The sequence below is a fragment of the Oryzias latipes genome, chromosome 19 (genome assembly GCF_002234675.1).
Source record: "Oryzias latipes chromosome 19, ASM223467v1".
Lineage (NCBI taxonomy): Eukaryota > Metazoa > Chordata > Actinopteri > Beloniformes > Adrianichthyidae > Oryzias > Oryzias latipes.
In genome coordinates this window covers 7,045,091-7,061,730 of record NC_019877.2, presented here as the reverse complement: position 1 = coordinate 7,061,730, position 16,640 = coordinate 7,045,091, and the positions used below count along the sequence as shown (strand labels likewise).

The 16,640-nt window shown below is 38.9% G+C and overlaps 1 protein-coding gene across 2 annotated transcripts in view; it reads left to right on the top strand.

The window, feature by feature from the left end:
* LOC101166533 (IgGFc-binding protein) overlaps nt 1-16,640 on the top strand; it is a 60,875-nt gene that overhangs the window by 11,215 nt on the left and 33,020 nt on the right. For both annotated transcript variants that reach the window (XM_023949209.1, XM_023949210.1), the window contains exons 19-50: nt 368-382; nt 515-538; nt 1,066-1,089; nt 1,237-1,352; nt 1,601-1,879; nt 2,027-2,122; nt 2,206-2,371; nt 2,508-2,660; nt 3,066-3,089; nt 3,229-3,252; nt 3,385-3,408; nt 4,141-4,158; nt 4,314-4,429; nt 4,590-4,868; nt 5,583-5,678; nt 5,766-5,931; nt 7,292-7,444; nt 9,159-9,176; nt 9,309-9,332; nt 9,453-9,476; nt 9,616-9,639; nt 9,737-9,760; nt 10,247-10,270; nt 10,400-10,515; nt 11,410-11,688; nt 11,827-11,922; nt 12,012-12,177; nt 12,510-12,910; nt 12,993-13,569; nt 13,661-14,244; nt 14,795-15,344; nt 15,424-16,016. In XM_023949209.1, the coding sequence (XP_023804977.1) occupies nt 368-382; nt 515-538; nt 1,066-1,089; nt 1,237-1,352; nt 1,601-1,879; nt 2,027-2,122; nt 2,206-2,371; nt 2,508-2,660; nt 3,066-3,089; nt 3,229-3,252; nt 3,385-3,408; nt 4,141-4,158; nt 4,314-4,429; nt 4,590-4,868; nt 5,583-5,678; nt 5,766-5,931; nt 7,292-7,444; nt 9,159-9,176; nt 9,309-9,332; nt 9,453-9,476; nt 9,616-9,639; nt 9,737-9,760; nt 10,247-10,270; nt 10,400-10,515; nt 11,410-11,688; nt 11,827-11,922; nt 12,012-12,177; nt 12,510-12,910; nt 12,993-13,569; nt 13,661-14,244; nt 14,795-15,344; nt 15,424-16,016 (5,273 nt within the window). The remainder of the gene's footprint in view (nt 1-367; nt 383-514; nt 539-1,065; nt 1,090-1,236; nt 1,353-1,600; nt 1,880-2,026; nt 2,123-2,205; nt 2,372-2,507; nt 2,661-3,065; nt 3,090-3,228; nt 3,253-3,384; nt 3,409-4,140; nt 4,159-4,313; nt 4,430-4,589; nt 4,869-5,582; nt 5,679-5,765; nt 5,932-7,291; nt 7,445-9,158; nt 9,177-9,308; nt 9,333-9,452; nt 9,477-9,615; nt 9,640-9,736; nt 9,761-10,246; nt 10,271-10,399; nt 10,516-11,409; nt 11,689-11,826; nt 11,923-12,011; nt 12,178-12,509; nt 12,911-12,992; nt 13,570-13,660; nt 14,245-14,794; nt 15,345-15,423; nt 16,017-16,640) is intronic.

Sequence of the window (16,640 nt, the reverse complement as noted above, 5' to 3'; positions counted from 1 at the left end):
AGCAAAATCTTCCAAATGCAAGCACGAGTCCTCTAATCAACTCCAGGCCTTTTATCTGCTTCACTCATAATGACATAACAAGGGAAATGCCCACACCTGCCCATGCAATAGCATGGAAGTCAATTGTCCAATTACTTACCAGCCCATGAAATGAAGGGATTGTGTTTAAAGAATCCTTTAGTTTTTCACATTTTTATGCAATCTCTTTGTTCAACCCATGGAATAAAAGCTGAAAGTCTGCACTTCAATGGCATCTGAGTTGTTTTATTTAAAATTCCCTGTGGTAATGTACAGAAACAAAATTAGAAATAATGTGTCTCTGTCCAAATATTTATGGTCCTGACTGTATCTCCTTTGCTTTTTACAGGCCCACCAGTTACAAGTAAGCGGATGTTTGTTATTTCTTCTACATTTTAGCAATAAGACTATACAAAACATGAATGTGTTTGAAGATTTATGGTGAAAGAAATTTTTTTTTCTCTAATTCTAATGTTTCTGCTTTTTTGATTTACAGCCACATTGCCTCCTACAGTAATAAGTAAGTTCATCATTTTGACAGATTTAGTTTTTTTAATCATTCTCATTGATTCTGTCCAAATATATAAAAAGATCAAATGTTATCAAAAAACAGACATTGTTTCTGTCCCGTTTCAAATGAACATTCAAAGCTCTGAGTTACACCCTCTAACTTAAAAATCTGAACATAATGTGTGGTCAAGTTAAGCTTAACTTTATATTTAAATAGAAAAACCAAACTTAAACATGTTTTAGCTCCAAATTAGGTAAAAAAAAAACACAATCTACTAGAAGCTTCAAACCCAAATGTTTGAAAACTTGCACTTGAGAGCTGATAATGTAGAAATGCCACAATGTCCATGTTTTTGTACACAAAAACATGACCTTAGAGTCAAAGAATGTTTGTCACAGATTATCAAAGACCTTTAGAAAAAAGTTGATGACCAACTTATTTTTGTGTAAATTAAAGAACCCAAAAAGTGATCTGTAAAATAAATTGTTTTCAGTTTTAACATGTTTACTGATTTGTTTACTTTGATTTATTTCCAGTCCCAAACAATGTGACACATCTAAGTAAGTTATCTCTTTTTATATGCGACAGTCTAACATCTTACTGTTTTAATTTTTTTTTTTTAAATTAAAATCTATATGTTTACTCATAAGTCTTTACAACTTTGTCAATTGGTTTGGGATTAATCTGTACTGGCTTGAATTTTTCAGGTCATTTTTACCCCATTTCTGGACAAACAACTACCCGGTCACTTGATGGAAGTTCTCCACAGATTCTTCTGCAACGGACTTTTGTCTACTTTGGAAAAACATACAACAACATTTATGTACGTAAGATTATGAATGACAAAACCTTTTAAAACAAAGCAATGGATGAAACATTTTCACAAAGTGAATAGTTTTATGTTTGGTTTTGAAAATCTTGACACCACTTTTGGTCATTAAAGACATTATTGGCAACTGTTACATTTAAATTATTTTGTCTTTTTAGCTGTAAGTAAACGAAATATGTAAAAAGAAGTTGTTGTGAAGAGTTTGAGTGTGTTCAAATTTTCTCCACTATTTTTCTTTTTAGGTCAACCATAACGGACACTTGACCTTTAATTCCTCATATTCTTCATATATACCTCAAAGATTTCCACTCTATGGATCCATAGACTTAATTGCTCCATTCTGGACAGATGTAGACATCAGACAAACTGGTTTGGTTTACTATAACCAATACACCAACGGCAGTGTCCTCCAACAAGCTACACACGACATTAATAGCTACTTCCCAAACCTAAACTTCAGTGCTGACTGGGTCTTTGTGGCAACATGGTATGAAGTGCCCTATTATCCAATGACAGGAACGGTAAGTTAAAAGATTATTTATATTATTCATTACTATACTATTTATTGTATTGTACATACAGACAAAAAGTTTAAAAATACATTAAAGATGAGATGATGGAGGGAATGTATTTCCAGATTGATTTCAAACCTTTATGACATTTTTCAGAAAACGACTTTCCAAGCCGTGTTGATCTCTGGAGGCCACAAATCCTTTGTTCTCTTTAACTACGGTTCACTTGCCCCAACAGTTTGGAATGTTCAGGTTTGACTCATCACCCTCAATAAATGAGTATTTATTTTCTGTTTCTGAATCACATGTGTTAATGTGTATTTCTGAACCTGCAGGCTGGATATGACACCATAAACTCTTTTCACCACTTCACCATTCCTGGATCTTTCTCAAGTTCTGCAACAGGAAACAACTCCACTTTTAGTCTCGGCAGCAACGTCAATGTAACGGGTCGTTGGGCCTTCCAAGTGGACAGCGGTCCAGATGGATGCGTGTTTGATGGTAAATTGCTGCTTTCAGTCCTGTTGAATTCAGGATTTTTGAAGGATCATCAGTTCAGATTTCAGCAACAGCACACAAGTTCAGCTGAAAGATGAGAATCAAATGACAATAAACCTGCTTTCCTGTTGTGTTTCAGGCACACGTGTTCAGTTGGGTGATGTCTTCTGGAGCGACAGCAACTGCGCACAGAAATGCACCTGCACCACATCGGGCATTCATTGTATCAGCGAGCTCTGCTCTTTCCCTGAAATCTGCATAGCGACAAACTTTCAGTTCCTCTGCTTCAACGGTAATTCACATAATAATTGAATGAAGAACTCGACCAAACTGAAGGTCTGAAATAGTGAAGTAATGTAGACATTTAAGAAAGGCTAATGTGAAACTAAAAATGTTTATACCTAAAATATAGTAAATCAAAATTCAAAGTAAAAGAACTGAAGTTGTACACAATAAGACGTACAGAAATGCTGAGCCAACATATTCTGATGAGTTTGTTGACGTTTCTGGTTTGTGATGGATCTGGTCAAATGCATAGACATGTAGGAGTGTCTATGGAAGATGTTCTAGAGCCCAAATTTATTAAACAACTGCTATGTATATCACAAGGTTTCCAGCTGTTCTATTTAGACAAACATGAAGAGTTTCATATTGTTTCTGTTTGTATCATAACATATGTGTTCTGTTTGATTGACAGTCCCAGTTCCTGTCCCAGTTACAAGTAAGCTCTCATGTTTATCACATTGATTCAGTTGATATCATGATTTGTTTATTATGCAGATCAACATTTACTGTCAGGTCAAATTTTTTTTTTTTTTGGGAGGGTAAAATCTGAAACTATCTTTTTTTTTTCTTTACAGGCACATTGGCTCCACCAGTTATAAGTAAGCAGGCTTTTTTTCCTTTTCTATGTTTAACATTAAGAGTACAGTACATTTAGGTGTTTAAGCATGAATGGTGAAAATTTATTTTAGTTTTTTTTCAAATCCTATTTTTTCTGCTTTTTTGATTTACAGCCACATTGCCTCCAACAGTTATAAGTAAGTTTGTTCTTTTGACATATTTAAGTTTATCAATCATTCTCATTTATTCTGTCTCAATATATATAAAAAAGATTAAACATAATAAAAAAATGTTTTTGTTCCATCCCAAATGAACATTCAGAGATCCAAGTTACACCCTCTAACTTAAAAATCTGAATTCATTGTTTTTTCAGCTTAAGCTTAAATGTATAGTTAAATGGAAAAAGCAAACAAACGTACAAATGTTTTAGCTGCAAGTTTGGTTTAAAGTAAATAAATAAATAATTGAGTTGGAGCTCCAAAGCCAATTCTTTGAAAATTTGCATTTGAAAGCTGATAATGTAGAATTCCTGCATCATCACAAGAATGTTCAAAGAATTCTTGTCACCTATTGCCTCAACATTTATGCAAAAAGGTTGAGAACCAACGTAATTTGTCCAGTTAATAAGAATGCAACCATTATTTCAAGAAAACAAAACAAATGGTAAATACATTTGATCACATTTGGTAAAAAAAGAAAAGAAATGTATTTTGAAATCTTCAAACTTAAATTTTTAAAAACTTGAACCAATAATGTGGAAAAGTCAACGTGTCCATAATTTGCACACACAAACATTACATTAATATCAAAGAGTTTTTGTCACAGCACATCAAAGCCCAAAAAATAAAGTGGAAAGTTGAATCTATTTTTGTTTAAGATATTTTTTGTTTTTGTGAATTTACTTTTTACTGTCTTTCCTTTTTTCACAGTCAATTCAACGCTACCTGGTAAATTCTGTCTGTTTATATACTATGATCCTACATTTTAATGTAAAAAATTGTGGGTTTTTTTCAACTTTACATTATAAAATACAATTTATCCAGAAAGTTAGATAAAAAAGACATTTGATAGGGTTTAATCAGCATTTTCCTTTGTTTCAAAGGTTCACTTTATCCAATTTCTGGAACTGCAAGCTCCAGATCTGATGATGGAAGTTCTCCACAGATTCTCCTGCAAAGACCTTTTGTCTACTTTGGAAAAACATACAACTACATTTATGTACGTAAATTAAAAGCATAAAAATGTCAAAACCAAAAAGATTTCTTACTTTTTCTAAAAAGAAATACTTGACATCTAAAAACGGAAATGTAGAAAGTGTTTTAAAATTGTAGAGATTTTTTTTGTGTTTGAGTGTTTACTAATACACTTCTGTTTTTAGGTCAACCATAATGGACACTTGACCTTTAATTCCTCATATTCCTCATATACACCTCAAAGATTTCCACTCTATGGATCCATAGACATAATTGCTCCATTCTGGACAGATCTGGACAACAGTCTAACTGGTTTGGTTTACTATAACCAATACACCAACGGCAGTGTCCTCCAACAAGCTACACACGACATTAATAGCTATTTCCCAAACCTACACTTCAGTGCTGACTGGGTCTTTGTGGCAACATGGTATGAAGTGCCCTATTATGGAACTGCAGGAACAGTAAGTCAGTAAATCAATTCATATAAATATACTCCTCCTAAAAGTTGACTCTGAGGCTTGAGTTCTGATGAGGTCAAGGGGCGGGAGCGTATTACACCGGTTTCCAAAATCGCTGCATGGTTTCCCTGTGCGTTTTAGGGTTAATTTTTAAAGTTCTCTTCATGGCTTATGAATCTTTTCATGGTCCTTGGGCATTCTTATTTAAGTGATTAGACTCTTAAGGTATGAGCCCTCCCGTACCCTGAGGTCCTGCGGTTATGTCTTATTAGTTTTTAATGCTTATTTTTTGAAACCCCAGAGCCTTCTATTCTGGGGCGCTAGCGGCCACATCTGTGGGGGTGGGGGTCTCATGTAGAGTGGACTCCGTGCTGCCCTGAGTTGGGTTGACACTGTGGCGATGACCATCATGGATGGGCTGGAGCTTTGAATAAATGTTTCCCCATAATACCGTTTCTGCTCTGTTTCTTTAGAGCTGCAGCTCTTAAGTCTTAGTTCAGCTTAAATGTCATGGTTATAGTGGGGGGAACTGGATGGATGGAGGGAGGAGTCTGGGAAGTGAGGGGTGCTAATTTTGTTAAATTGTTTGTTTAAATGTTGCAAAATGCAAACTTAAAAAAAAGTTATGAATACCAAAAATTTTACAAATCCACTCAAATATGTAGTAATTGCAGGAAGAAATTCCTAAAGTAATAAAAAATCTTGCAACTTTTTCAGAAAACGACTTTCCAAGCCGTGTTGATCTCTGGAGGACAGAAATCTTTTGTTCTCATGAACTACGGCTCGATTGCCTCAACAACTCTCAATGTTCAGGTTTGACACATTACTCTTAATATGTGAGCATTCATTTGGTTTTTCTGAGTGGAAACACATATGTTAATGTATATTTTGAACCTGCAGGCTGGATATGACACCATAAACTCTTTTCACCATTTCACCATTCCTGGATCTTTCTCAAGTTCTGCAACAGGAGACTCCTCCACTTTCAGTCTGAGCAGCAACGTCAATGTAACAGGTCGCTGGGCCTTCCAAGTGGACAGTGGAGTAATAGGCTGCCAGTTCAATGGTAAATTGGTGCTTCAGATTCTGTTGAATACAGTGATCCCTCGTTATAACACGGTTTACTTTTCACGGTTTCGCTACTTCACGGATTTGCATCGTGCATTGTGTTCTGCATTCTGATTGGCTAAAAAGTCACTCCGCTTCTTCTCTACCTGTGCGTCAATAACGTTGCAGTTTAATATATACAGGTACGTAAAACAGCTTGCCAAATTTACAACACGTACGTGCAAATCATCTTGCAATTTCGAGTTTCTCTAAAACCCATAGAAAAAAAGAGCAACAACAACTGCCAATCACTATGTTCTTCTCCCGATCAAACACACCTGCACCGCAGGTTTCAAAAGAAGAAAACACTGCAGAGCGGCTCAGTCTAAATAGCAGTGAAATACACCCGAGTCGCTTTTTTTCCCGACTATACTTTGTATTTTTTCATAATCATTTTAAATTTTCTCCCGTTTAATCCAATTACTCGGGTCGCGGTGGGCGGGGCTAATCTCGGCGATTTGAAGCCTTCTGTTCACATTGATGAGTAAAATTATTTGACAGTACAGTACAGAAGTTATTTGTTGAAAAAAAAAACGTTTCTAAAGTACTTTTATTTGTGAAACAAATGCTTGAGCCTGTAAAATGGTTTGTTCTTTCTTTTCAATGTATAATAGACTATATTTAATTGTATAATAATTGTAAAAAAAAAAAAAAGAGAGGTTTCTACTTCACGGATTTTGCCTATCACGGGTTATGTTTGGAACGTAACCCCTGCGAAAAACAAGGGTTTACTGTATATGCTTCTTGACAGCATCATAGCTACTGGTATCAGTTATCATTTTATTAACAAAAGCAAAAACGTTCACCTGGAAGTAAAGAGCAAAGTTAGCGCTCTCGCCTCGTAGCGAGAAGGCCCTGGTTCAAATCCCAACAGGGACCTTTCTATGTGGAGTTTGCGTGTTCTCCTGTGCACGCATGGGTTTTCTCCAGGCAGTCCTCCTTCCTAATATGGTCTAAAAGCATGCTTCATCCTTTTATTTGTGTTGGCTTTCCATTCCTCTGTTCTCATTTGCCACCCTACCAAAGAATTCTGCCCCCTCCTTCCTCCAATACATAATGTTCTAGCTCCGATGGATGGATGAAAGTAAAGATTCTAGTCAGCCTCTCAAACAAACGGATGGTCTAAAACCCTTTGTCAAAGTTTAAAGTGATAATAGATGAAATTACCACAATACAACCTAAACTAAACTTTTTTTACGAGTTGTTTGCAATGAAATAAAGAACATTGTGTCGTCGTAAACATTGTGGGTTTACATGGACTGTCATGGAATAAATGAATTTCAACATCTTAAAGTAATCGTTTTCCTGTTCTGTTTCAGGCAAACCTGTTCAGTTTGGTGATTTCTTCTGGAGTGACAGCAATTGCACACAAAAGTGCACCTGCAACACATCGGGCATTCATTGTATCACCGAGTTATGCTCTTTCCCTGCAACCTGCCAACAAACAAACCTTCAGTTCCTCTGCCTCATTGGTATTTCCCTTTATTATACAGTTTTATCCCGGTAGAATGGAGTTCTGAAAGAATTAGGAGATGTTGTCATTCACAAATGCAAATGTCAGAAAGGAATAATCACAGTGTAGCGATTCAAAATTCAGAGTAAAAAGACACACACACTGCATGTTAGCAGCACACACACAGCAAATACACACCACACACAGAGGGACCCTCTGAGAGGGTCAGAGGGTCCCCCGGAGTGGGGGAGCTCTGCGGCTTGGCAGCGGTGGGGCCCGCCACACTGGAGACCTCTTATTTTACCTGCAGCATATACACACCACCATACATCGGTGGGGCGGCCGGTCTTCTCCTGCCTGGTCCTCTCAGGGCGGCCAGGCTTGAGGGTATCCTGTCGGCTGCGGTGGTGGTCGGGTGTGCGGCGCTGGGGGGTCGGTCGGCCGGAGGGGGTACTGCGTGGCGACGGGGGGTGGGGGCAACCAGAAGATTGTGAGTATGTGTGCGAGAGTGCATGGGTGGGACGGACCTGGTGGCTGGCTCGCTGGGATCCTCTGGGGCTCTCCCTCCCCATCATGGAGTGGGGAGGGCATTAGGGGGGTTTGGGAAGAGGGGTCAGATAATATGGCGGGTGAAGAGGGTTGTAGAGGGTAGGGTTATGAGCTGTGGGTGCGCGGCGATCTCTGGGTTGCTCGGGTAGGGTGCCGGCACTGGCTTGCGGAGATGGGGTGGTGGGCGACTCATGGGTTCTGGGGGCCCTGGCTTCGTCCTTGGCCCGTGTCTTGGTCTCCGGCGCCCGGTGGCCCCCATGGCTGCCGCCTGGTACGACTAAGCGCTCCTTTTCTGTGGCCTGGGGGCCCGGACGCCGGGTTCACCTATGACTCTGGGCGCCGGGGGGGGGGGGGGCTGTAAGGGGGCCTTGTCTGCGCCTGGCTGGGGGGGTGGGCGGTCCCCTCCTCCCCCCCTCCCGGGCTGCTTGGGTCCCGACGCCAGGGGCGCTCCTGGCCTGGGGGTCTTTCCTCCCTTCTCCTGGTCTGGGTGGGTAGGATCTGGTTCACCTTATGAACACACGGTTCACTTCGGCAGCATGCATGTATCTCCTCCCCCACGTGCACTTGCACACTGCCACACTGCTCCCTGTCTGCTTCATCCCCCCTCCCAACCCACAGTGTATTGATTGACAGATGTCTTCCGCTCATCTTCGTGTCAGAATTTCACCTTTGATGTAATATTTGTCTTTCCAGCAGATCTGGTATAATTGTTACAGCTTAAATAATAAGTTATTCAAATCAGTGCTTGTATCCCCCACTTTCTCACCTCTCTTCCCTTTACTCTCTTCCAACCCCCTCCCCCCCCTCTCACATTCTTTCCCCCTCCCTCCCCACACACACTAAATGTAACAAATAAATAAAAAATAATGCAACAAAAAGGGGTTTATACAAATCTACACTTTAGTTTCTCCAAGCTGTATAACCTCTTTTTGTGATAGTAAAACCTCTCCAACACAAATGGCCTTCAGCTCAAATCTGTTTGCTCAGCTGTTGGACAGAACAAGTTAAAAGAAAAGAAAAAATACAATGATGTTAAGAGTGAGGTAACAACCTAGCGTACCTGGAAGATATGTGGATATTCCCTGATAAAATAGTGCCAAAACTTCACTTAGAGACCCTGAACAAGTTTATGTTGTTTCTCTTTCTATTTTAACCTGTCTGTTCTTCTTGATTCTCCTCCTCAGTGGACCATCCAGTTAACGGTAAGCTCTCACTTTTTGACACATTTATTCATCAGATAGTACAGTATCTTGTTAAATATATAAAAGTACTATTTCTGTCAAGTGAAATGAATTGTTTTTGTGAAATACTGAACTATTTACTTTGATTGACAGCCACATCAGATCCACCAGTCACAAGTAAGGATGTAGTTTTATCAGATAACACTGTCTTTACCTTTTTTGACATATACGAAAAACATTTCATATTTAATCTTTATTTTTTTTTAATCTAACCTGTCTTCCTTTTAAATTTTACAGCATCAGCGGAACCTCGCGTTACAAGTAAGTTCTCATATTTGACACATTTACTCATGATATTGTAGAAGACCTCAACAATTACTTTTAGGATAAAACAATTCTGTCAGGTGAAATGTACTTGTATTTTTGTAAAATCCTGAACTATTATTTGTTTGATTAACAGCGACTTCGACTTCACCAGTTATAAGTAAGAATATAAATATTTTTACAGATTTCGGTCAATATTCACCTTCCCTTTTCTTCCCTTTGAAAATCCTAATTTCTCTACCGTGTTTGGTTTACAGGCACATGGCTTCCTCCAGGGATTAGTAAGTTTAATTTTTTGACAGATTACAGTTTATTTTTATTTTTTATTTCTCCTATCCAATGATACAAAAAAAGAAAGATAAAATGTCTGAAAGTTTCTTCTTAATTCTATTTTATATCAATGTTTAGTGCTTTAAAAATATAGGAGTTTCTGCCAAACTATTAAACCTGATCATAATTTGTGGTCAAACTTAAAGAGATTCTATAGTGTAACAACTAAATTTAAGCATGTTGTTGAACTAAATTCTGTTCAAAATTTTTTAGAGGCTTCAAACCCAAACCCCTGTGCTGATAATGTAGAAATGTGTTTTTTGCTCAATAATATCACCCTGAAACAGAAATAAATGTCTGAGTACATCATAGCACCAGAGGAAAAGGTTAAAAAAATCACATTTGTCTTTATATATGAATTATAAAAGTAATTCATATGAGAAATTGTTTTTTCTATACATTTATCTTTTTATGTCTTTACTTCAATTTATTCACAGCCACAGAGAATTTACCGCTTCCAGGTAAGTTTTCATTTTACTGTTTCAAATTGTTTTTTTTAAACTTTAGATCACCGTATGTAATAAAATGTATCCATAAAAAAACCTGATTATAGTCAATATAGTTTAATCAGCATTGACTTTTTTTTCCAGCTTCACTTTATCCAATTTCTGGAACTGCAAGCTCCAGATCTGATGATGGAAGTTCTCCACAGATTTACCTGCAAAGACCCTTTGCCTACTTTGGAAAATTGTACAACCACATTTATGTACGTAACATTATGAACGACAAAACCCTTTAATCAGAAGCAAAAGTGTACAAATATTTTAAACAGATAACTTCATACTCCAGCTAGAAAATACTTTAGACCAGTGATCACCAACCTTTTTTAGGCCGATGGCTATTTTATGAAGTCTGAGTAGTATGAAGAGCTTTTTGAACACTTAATAAATGAAATTTTAACATTTTGTGTAACATGTTCAGCTTAAAACTGTTAGTTTGATCAAAAGTCTGCGTGGATTGTCTGCTCATTTACTGTGTAGCTGGGATGTCTACATAGAGGCCTCACTGGCTTTCTTGTTCTTTATCAGTGCAGCTCTAAATGAAGCTTCAGTTAATTTCTGGGATTTTATCCCCAGGCCTTGTGAAGAAAGTCTGCAGTGCAATGAGATATTGCATTTTGAAAACAAAACAAAACAAAAATCTCTTACTTATATAAAGAATTAAGAGAATCAGTGGATGTTAGAATGTATTACTTTACATTCTTGTCACAGTTTCCCTGTTGCTAGGTGAGTGTAGAACCTTGGTTAGTAATCCGTTGTACTCCTAATTTGTTCCAAACAAGAAGGAAACTTTTTAGATTTATAATTAAAGCCATTGTGATTTGTAATATTTTTAGAGCATGCCTTAGAGCCGCTTAAAGCTATGCTAATAGGTGACTATGCCCCTGCGGGGATACTTTTTTTTTTTCCCTAATTAAACTGAACAGATGAACTGAAGTTGTGAAAAGTTTGTATTTTCAAATTCTTATGTGTTTTCAGGTTAATCACAACAGACATTTGCAGTTCATCTAATTAGCTAATATTCTACTTAAAGAATTTTTATTCTGTTATTATAGAAGTTAACTATGATATTTTATTTCTTTCTGGTCATTTTTTTGCAGGTCAACCACAATGGACACTTGACATTTGATTCCTCATATTCCTCATATTCACCTCAAAGATTTCCACTATATGGATCCATAGACTTAATTGCTCCATTCTGGACTGATCTGGACAACAGACAAACTGGTTTGGTCCTCTACAACCAATATACCAACGGCAGTGTCCTCCAACAAGCTACACAGGACATTAATAGCTATTTTCCAAACCTACACTTCAGTGCTGACTGGGTCTTTGTGGCAACATGGTATGAAGTGGCCTATTTTGGAACTGCAGGAACAGTAAGTCATGCTAGATCAAAGTATGTTTTAGTTTTTTTTAACAGAACAATCATAAAAACGTGCTTTAAGGAAAGGAAAAGGAAAAGTTTTAAAAACATACTTAAAAAAATGACAGTGTTGATACATTTCTTTTCCCAGAAAACGACTTTCCAAGCCGTGTTGATCTCTGGAGGACAGAAATCTTTTGTTCTCATGAACTACGGCTCGATTGCCTCAACAACTCTCAGTGTTCAGGTTTGACTCATTACTCTCAAAATGTATGAGCATTTATTTGCTGTTTCTGAGTGGAAACACAATTGTTAATGTATATTTTGAACCTGCAGGCTGGATATGACACCATAAACTCTTTTCACCATTTCACCATTCCTGGATCTTTCTCAAGTTCTGCAACAGGAGACTCCTCCACTTTCAGTCTGAGCAGCAACGTCAATGTAACGGGTCGCTGGGCCTTCCAAGTGGACAGTGGAGTAAGAGGCTGCCAGTTTAATGGTAAATTTATGTCTTAAATTCTTTTGAGTGTTTTAACCATGGTTATTGAATCATAAAAATATCTAGTTTTTCAGCAAAAAAAGCAAATACGTACATATATACAAATATATAAATACAAAACAGTAACGAAGCTAGTTGTTACCTATATTGTTTGACCAGTTTTTTTTACAGTGGCGACTTTTAAAGTCTTCTTCCATTTTATATATATATATATATATATATATATATATATATATATATATTTATTTATTTATCATATATCTGTCCAAGATGCAATGTACTAAAAGTTCTATGTAAGATTTAACTGGACTGTTTCCTTTTAAATTCATCAGGAGAACCTGTGCAGCATGATGATTCTTTTTGGAGCGACTCCAGCTGTGCACAGAAGTGCACGTGCACCAGAACTGGCCTGCAGTGCTCTAACCAGCCCTGCTCCTTTTCTCAAGTTTGCATGCCATATTCCTTTCAGTTCTCCTGCCAGACGGTGGAGAGACGCACTTGCACCATCAGTGGCGATCCACATTACTACACCTTTGATAATACAGTGTTTCACTTTCAAGGCACCTGCACCTATGTTCTCTCAGAACAATGTCAGTATGGGCTTCCTTATTACAGAATAGAGGGCAAAAATGAGCACAGAGGCAGCACTCGTGTATCCTGGACACGCCTGGTCAAGGTTTTTGTCTACAATGAAACCATTGAGCTGGTGAAAGGAAACCCAGGAAGGGCAAAGGTCGGTGAGGTTGTTTGTTTCTTGTTTTTTTATCCTTGTTTTATGAATAGCTATTAAACTGTTTTTTTTTCTGACCTCACAGGTTAATGGAAGCTTTACAGCAGCTCCTTTTACCCTCAACCAGGGCCGTGTCCAGGTCTATCAGTCAGGTTTTAGTGTGGTTGTCAGCACTGACTTTGGCTTAACTGTATCTTATGACACATATTCACATGTCGGAATCAGTCTGCCCTACACGTACCTGAATGCAACATGTGGTCTATGTGGAAACTTCAACAACCAACCTGGAGATGACTTCCGAACTCGCAATGGCGAGGTCGTCAACTCTGATGTAGATTTTGCTAACAGCTGGCGAGCTTCCGGTGATGAGGATCCTGGTTGTGAAGCACAGTGTCGGGGTCTGGAATGTGCTGGCTGCACTGCAGCTCAGACTGCATTATACAACAACAATGACCACTGTGGCATCCTTCAGAACAGCTCTGGACCTTTTGCAGCATGCCACCAAACACTTCCCCCACAGAACTTTGTGCAGAGTTGTGTTTATGATCTGTGCATCGGTGGAGGATACCAACCCATTCTGTGCCAATCTTTAGGTGTATATGCAAGTCAGTGTCAACAAAATGGGATCCAGCCTGCAAGCTGGAGAAGACCTGGCTTCTGTGGTATGTTTTCTACTCTTTAAACACATGGTTTAGGATACATTTTTAATCAAATGGCTAAATATAAAAATAAATTATGTGTGTTTTCACCCAGAAATCCCCTGTCCAGCCAATAGCCACTTTGAGTCTCAAGCAACTGGATGTCCACCCACCTGTGTTAATCCTAACTCCACCCAGAACTGCCCCCTTCCTGTTCAGGAGAGCTGTGTCTGTGATACCGGCTACGTCCTCAGTGCTGGACAGTGTGTTCCTTATGCTGAGTGTGGCTGCAGCTTTGAGGGTCGCTATTATCGATCAGGACGGACTGTTATACTGGATGAAGACTGTGGGAGGCGCTGTAGCTGCACCGCTGGCTCAATGACATGCAGCCCCCATGGCTGTGGCCCACATGAATCCTGCAGTGTGGATGATGGAGAAAGAGGATGCAGACCTAATGGTTACGCCACATGCTGGATAAGGGGGCCAGGGTCCTATCAAACATTTGATGGACTGACATATCAGTATCCTGGAGCATGCAGACTAATCATTGCTAAAGAAATGGGATTGTCTGGTCACCCACACTTTAATCTGATAACGGAAAAAGTACCAAACATCCTGCAAGGTTTTTCAAATGTTTTAAAGGTTCGAGTCCAGGAAACAGAAGTCACCATCAACATGGACAACAACAACAAAGTCTGGGTAAATGACTAAAATGATCTGTGAAAAAAAACAAATGTTAAACCCAACTGTTTAGTTTTGCTAAAACCTAGAATGGCATGTGATCCAAACGAAATGACGCTTTTTTACGTTGCTAATTTGCAAGATGACTGTAAAAGGATTGGCAAATTAACAACAAGTTTCTAATATTAAGCCCAAAGTTTTTTAATTAAGACTGAAATACAGTTCTAGTGTCTAATGTGTCACATGAGAAATAGCAAGACTGTGATAATCACAAAATAAAAAACCTGTCCAACTTGAGATTTTGAATTTGATATAAACTTTGCTGAATTTCTGTAATTCTTTTTTTTGTGGACACCAGGATTTCCAGCAGATATTATACTCAGAAACAAACTTATTAGCAAACTTATATTGTCCGTGTATGACGATAGACGCTGTTTGTTGGATTGATATTTTTGCAATTCTTCAAATATTATAACTTTGTTTGGTTTGAAATCTTTTTTGTGTATATGCAGATTTTTCCCAACATTACTTTGAAAAAGTTTTACAGATTTGTTTCCATGTCTTCCAGGTTGATGGTCAGCTTTACAAATTACCCTTCAGTTCTGGATCCAACCAAATCCACATCTTCCATAGCAACACTCACAGCATCATCCTACGCACATCTTTTGGTCTGACTGTGCAAACCGTCTGGCCTCACTTTGTTCGTGTCACTGCACCTATAGTGTACAGCAGCTCACTTGGTGGACTCTGTGGAAACTACAATGATGAGCCCAACGATGACTTTCAAACACCAAATGGAACCCTGGTCCACAGTTCTCAGGTGTTTGGAGACAGCTGGCGAGAAGGCTCCCTGGCATCTCACTGTGTGGAGAACAGAGTTTTTAACCCTCTTAATTACAGTTCAACTGAATTTTGTGGCATTCTGACTTCACCACATGGTCCATTTACACCATGCTGGCCTGTGGTGGACCCTTCACAGCAAGTGGACGTGTGTGTGGACATCCTCCGTAGATCTGAAGATCCTGAATCAACACGGTGTCAGGTTCTACGAGATTATGTTCTGATGTGTCAACAACAGGGGGTTTCTCTGGGAGAGTGGAGGAATACAACTGGCTGTGGTAAGAACAATACCCATAATTTCTGGAGGTAACCTTTAATTGGATTATTTTTAAATCTGTTTTCTTTTCCTGCCTGCAGCGGCAACTTGCCCTTCAAACAGCCATTCAGAAGTCTGTGGGACATCCTGTCCCTCCACCTGCCCCAGTCTCTCCTTCCCCTTCAGCTGTGACACTCCATGTCAGGATGGATGTCAGTGTAATGATGGCTTTGTCCTCAATGGAAACCGGTGTGTGCCACCAACATCCTGTGGATGCTACCATCAAGGGCGCTATTGGCAAAGTGGTCAACAGTTTTGGGATGGAGAAGAGTGTCAGAGTTTGTGCAGCTGTAATGGTGTGACTGGTGTGGTCAGTTGTGTGCCACACTCTTGTGGTCCTGATGAGGCGTGTCGAGTGGTAGATGGCGAGTTTGGTTGCCATCCCAACCCTCATGGTACCTGCTCTGCCTCTGGAGACCCCCACTACTTGACATTTGATGGAAAGACCTACGATTTCCAAGGAACGTGTCGCTATGTTCTAGCAGAGGTTTGCCATTCATCCAGTGGGCTCCATCAGTTTTCTGTGGAGGCAAAGAATATGCCATGGAATGGGCTGCCCGTGTCCATCACAGCTGAAGTTGCTGTTACTGTGTGGGGCTACAAGGTGTGGATGTTTAGCAATAACAGAGTAGAGGTAAGTATCTTTTTAAACAAAACCGCTTATAACTTTGACATAAGTTGATAGTTTATTTTCCCAGTAAAACATAGAAAAGCAAGTCTTGGACTATGTTTAAAGGGCTTAAATAATGCTTTTCTTAAGCCTTTCAGAGTCAACTTTATCCATATATATGACAAGATATGAGTTATTTTCGTGAGCTCTTTTCCTACCTGGAAATAAGAAGACTCGATCTTTAAGATCTGCCTTTTGCTCCTTGAGGGTGCCGCCTATTTCATTCTAGAGCCAGTCTCGACAGTGTGTCTGCACTTTGCCCACAAAAACCAACAATATCTAGACTTTGTCAAGATGAAGATGCATATTGTGTATATAAAATGAAACGTTTTGTCGACAGCCGCTAGCTTCACAGAGATAGTGGGTGTGTGTGTTCCTGGGGGAGGTGCTGGCAGTGCAGAGTCTTTCTGGATGGGTTGTTCTTCACTCATCTACATCACATTGGGAGAACCCACTTGTTTTTGTTGCTTGGGAGGAGCTCATACTCAGATAGCAGGTTTTGAGAGTTTTTATTTTTTTATGTGTTAGTGGAGCAAAATACCGCTTTGGAGTTTCTTTTTGTGAGAAATTAACATTATAATGCACTTC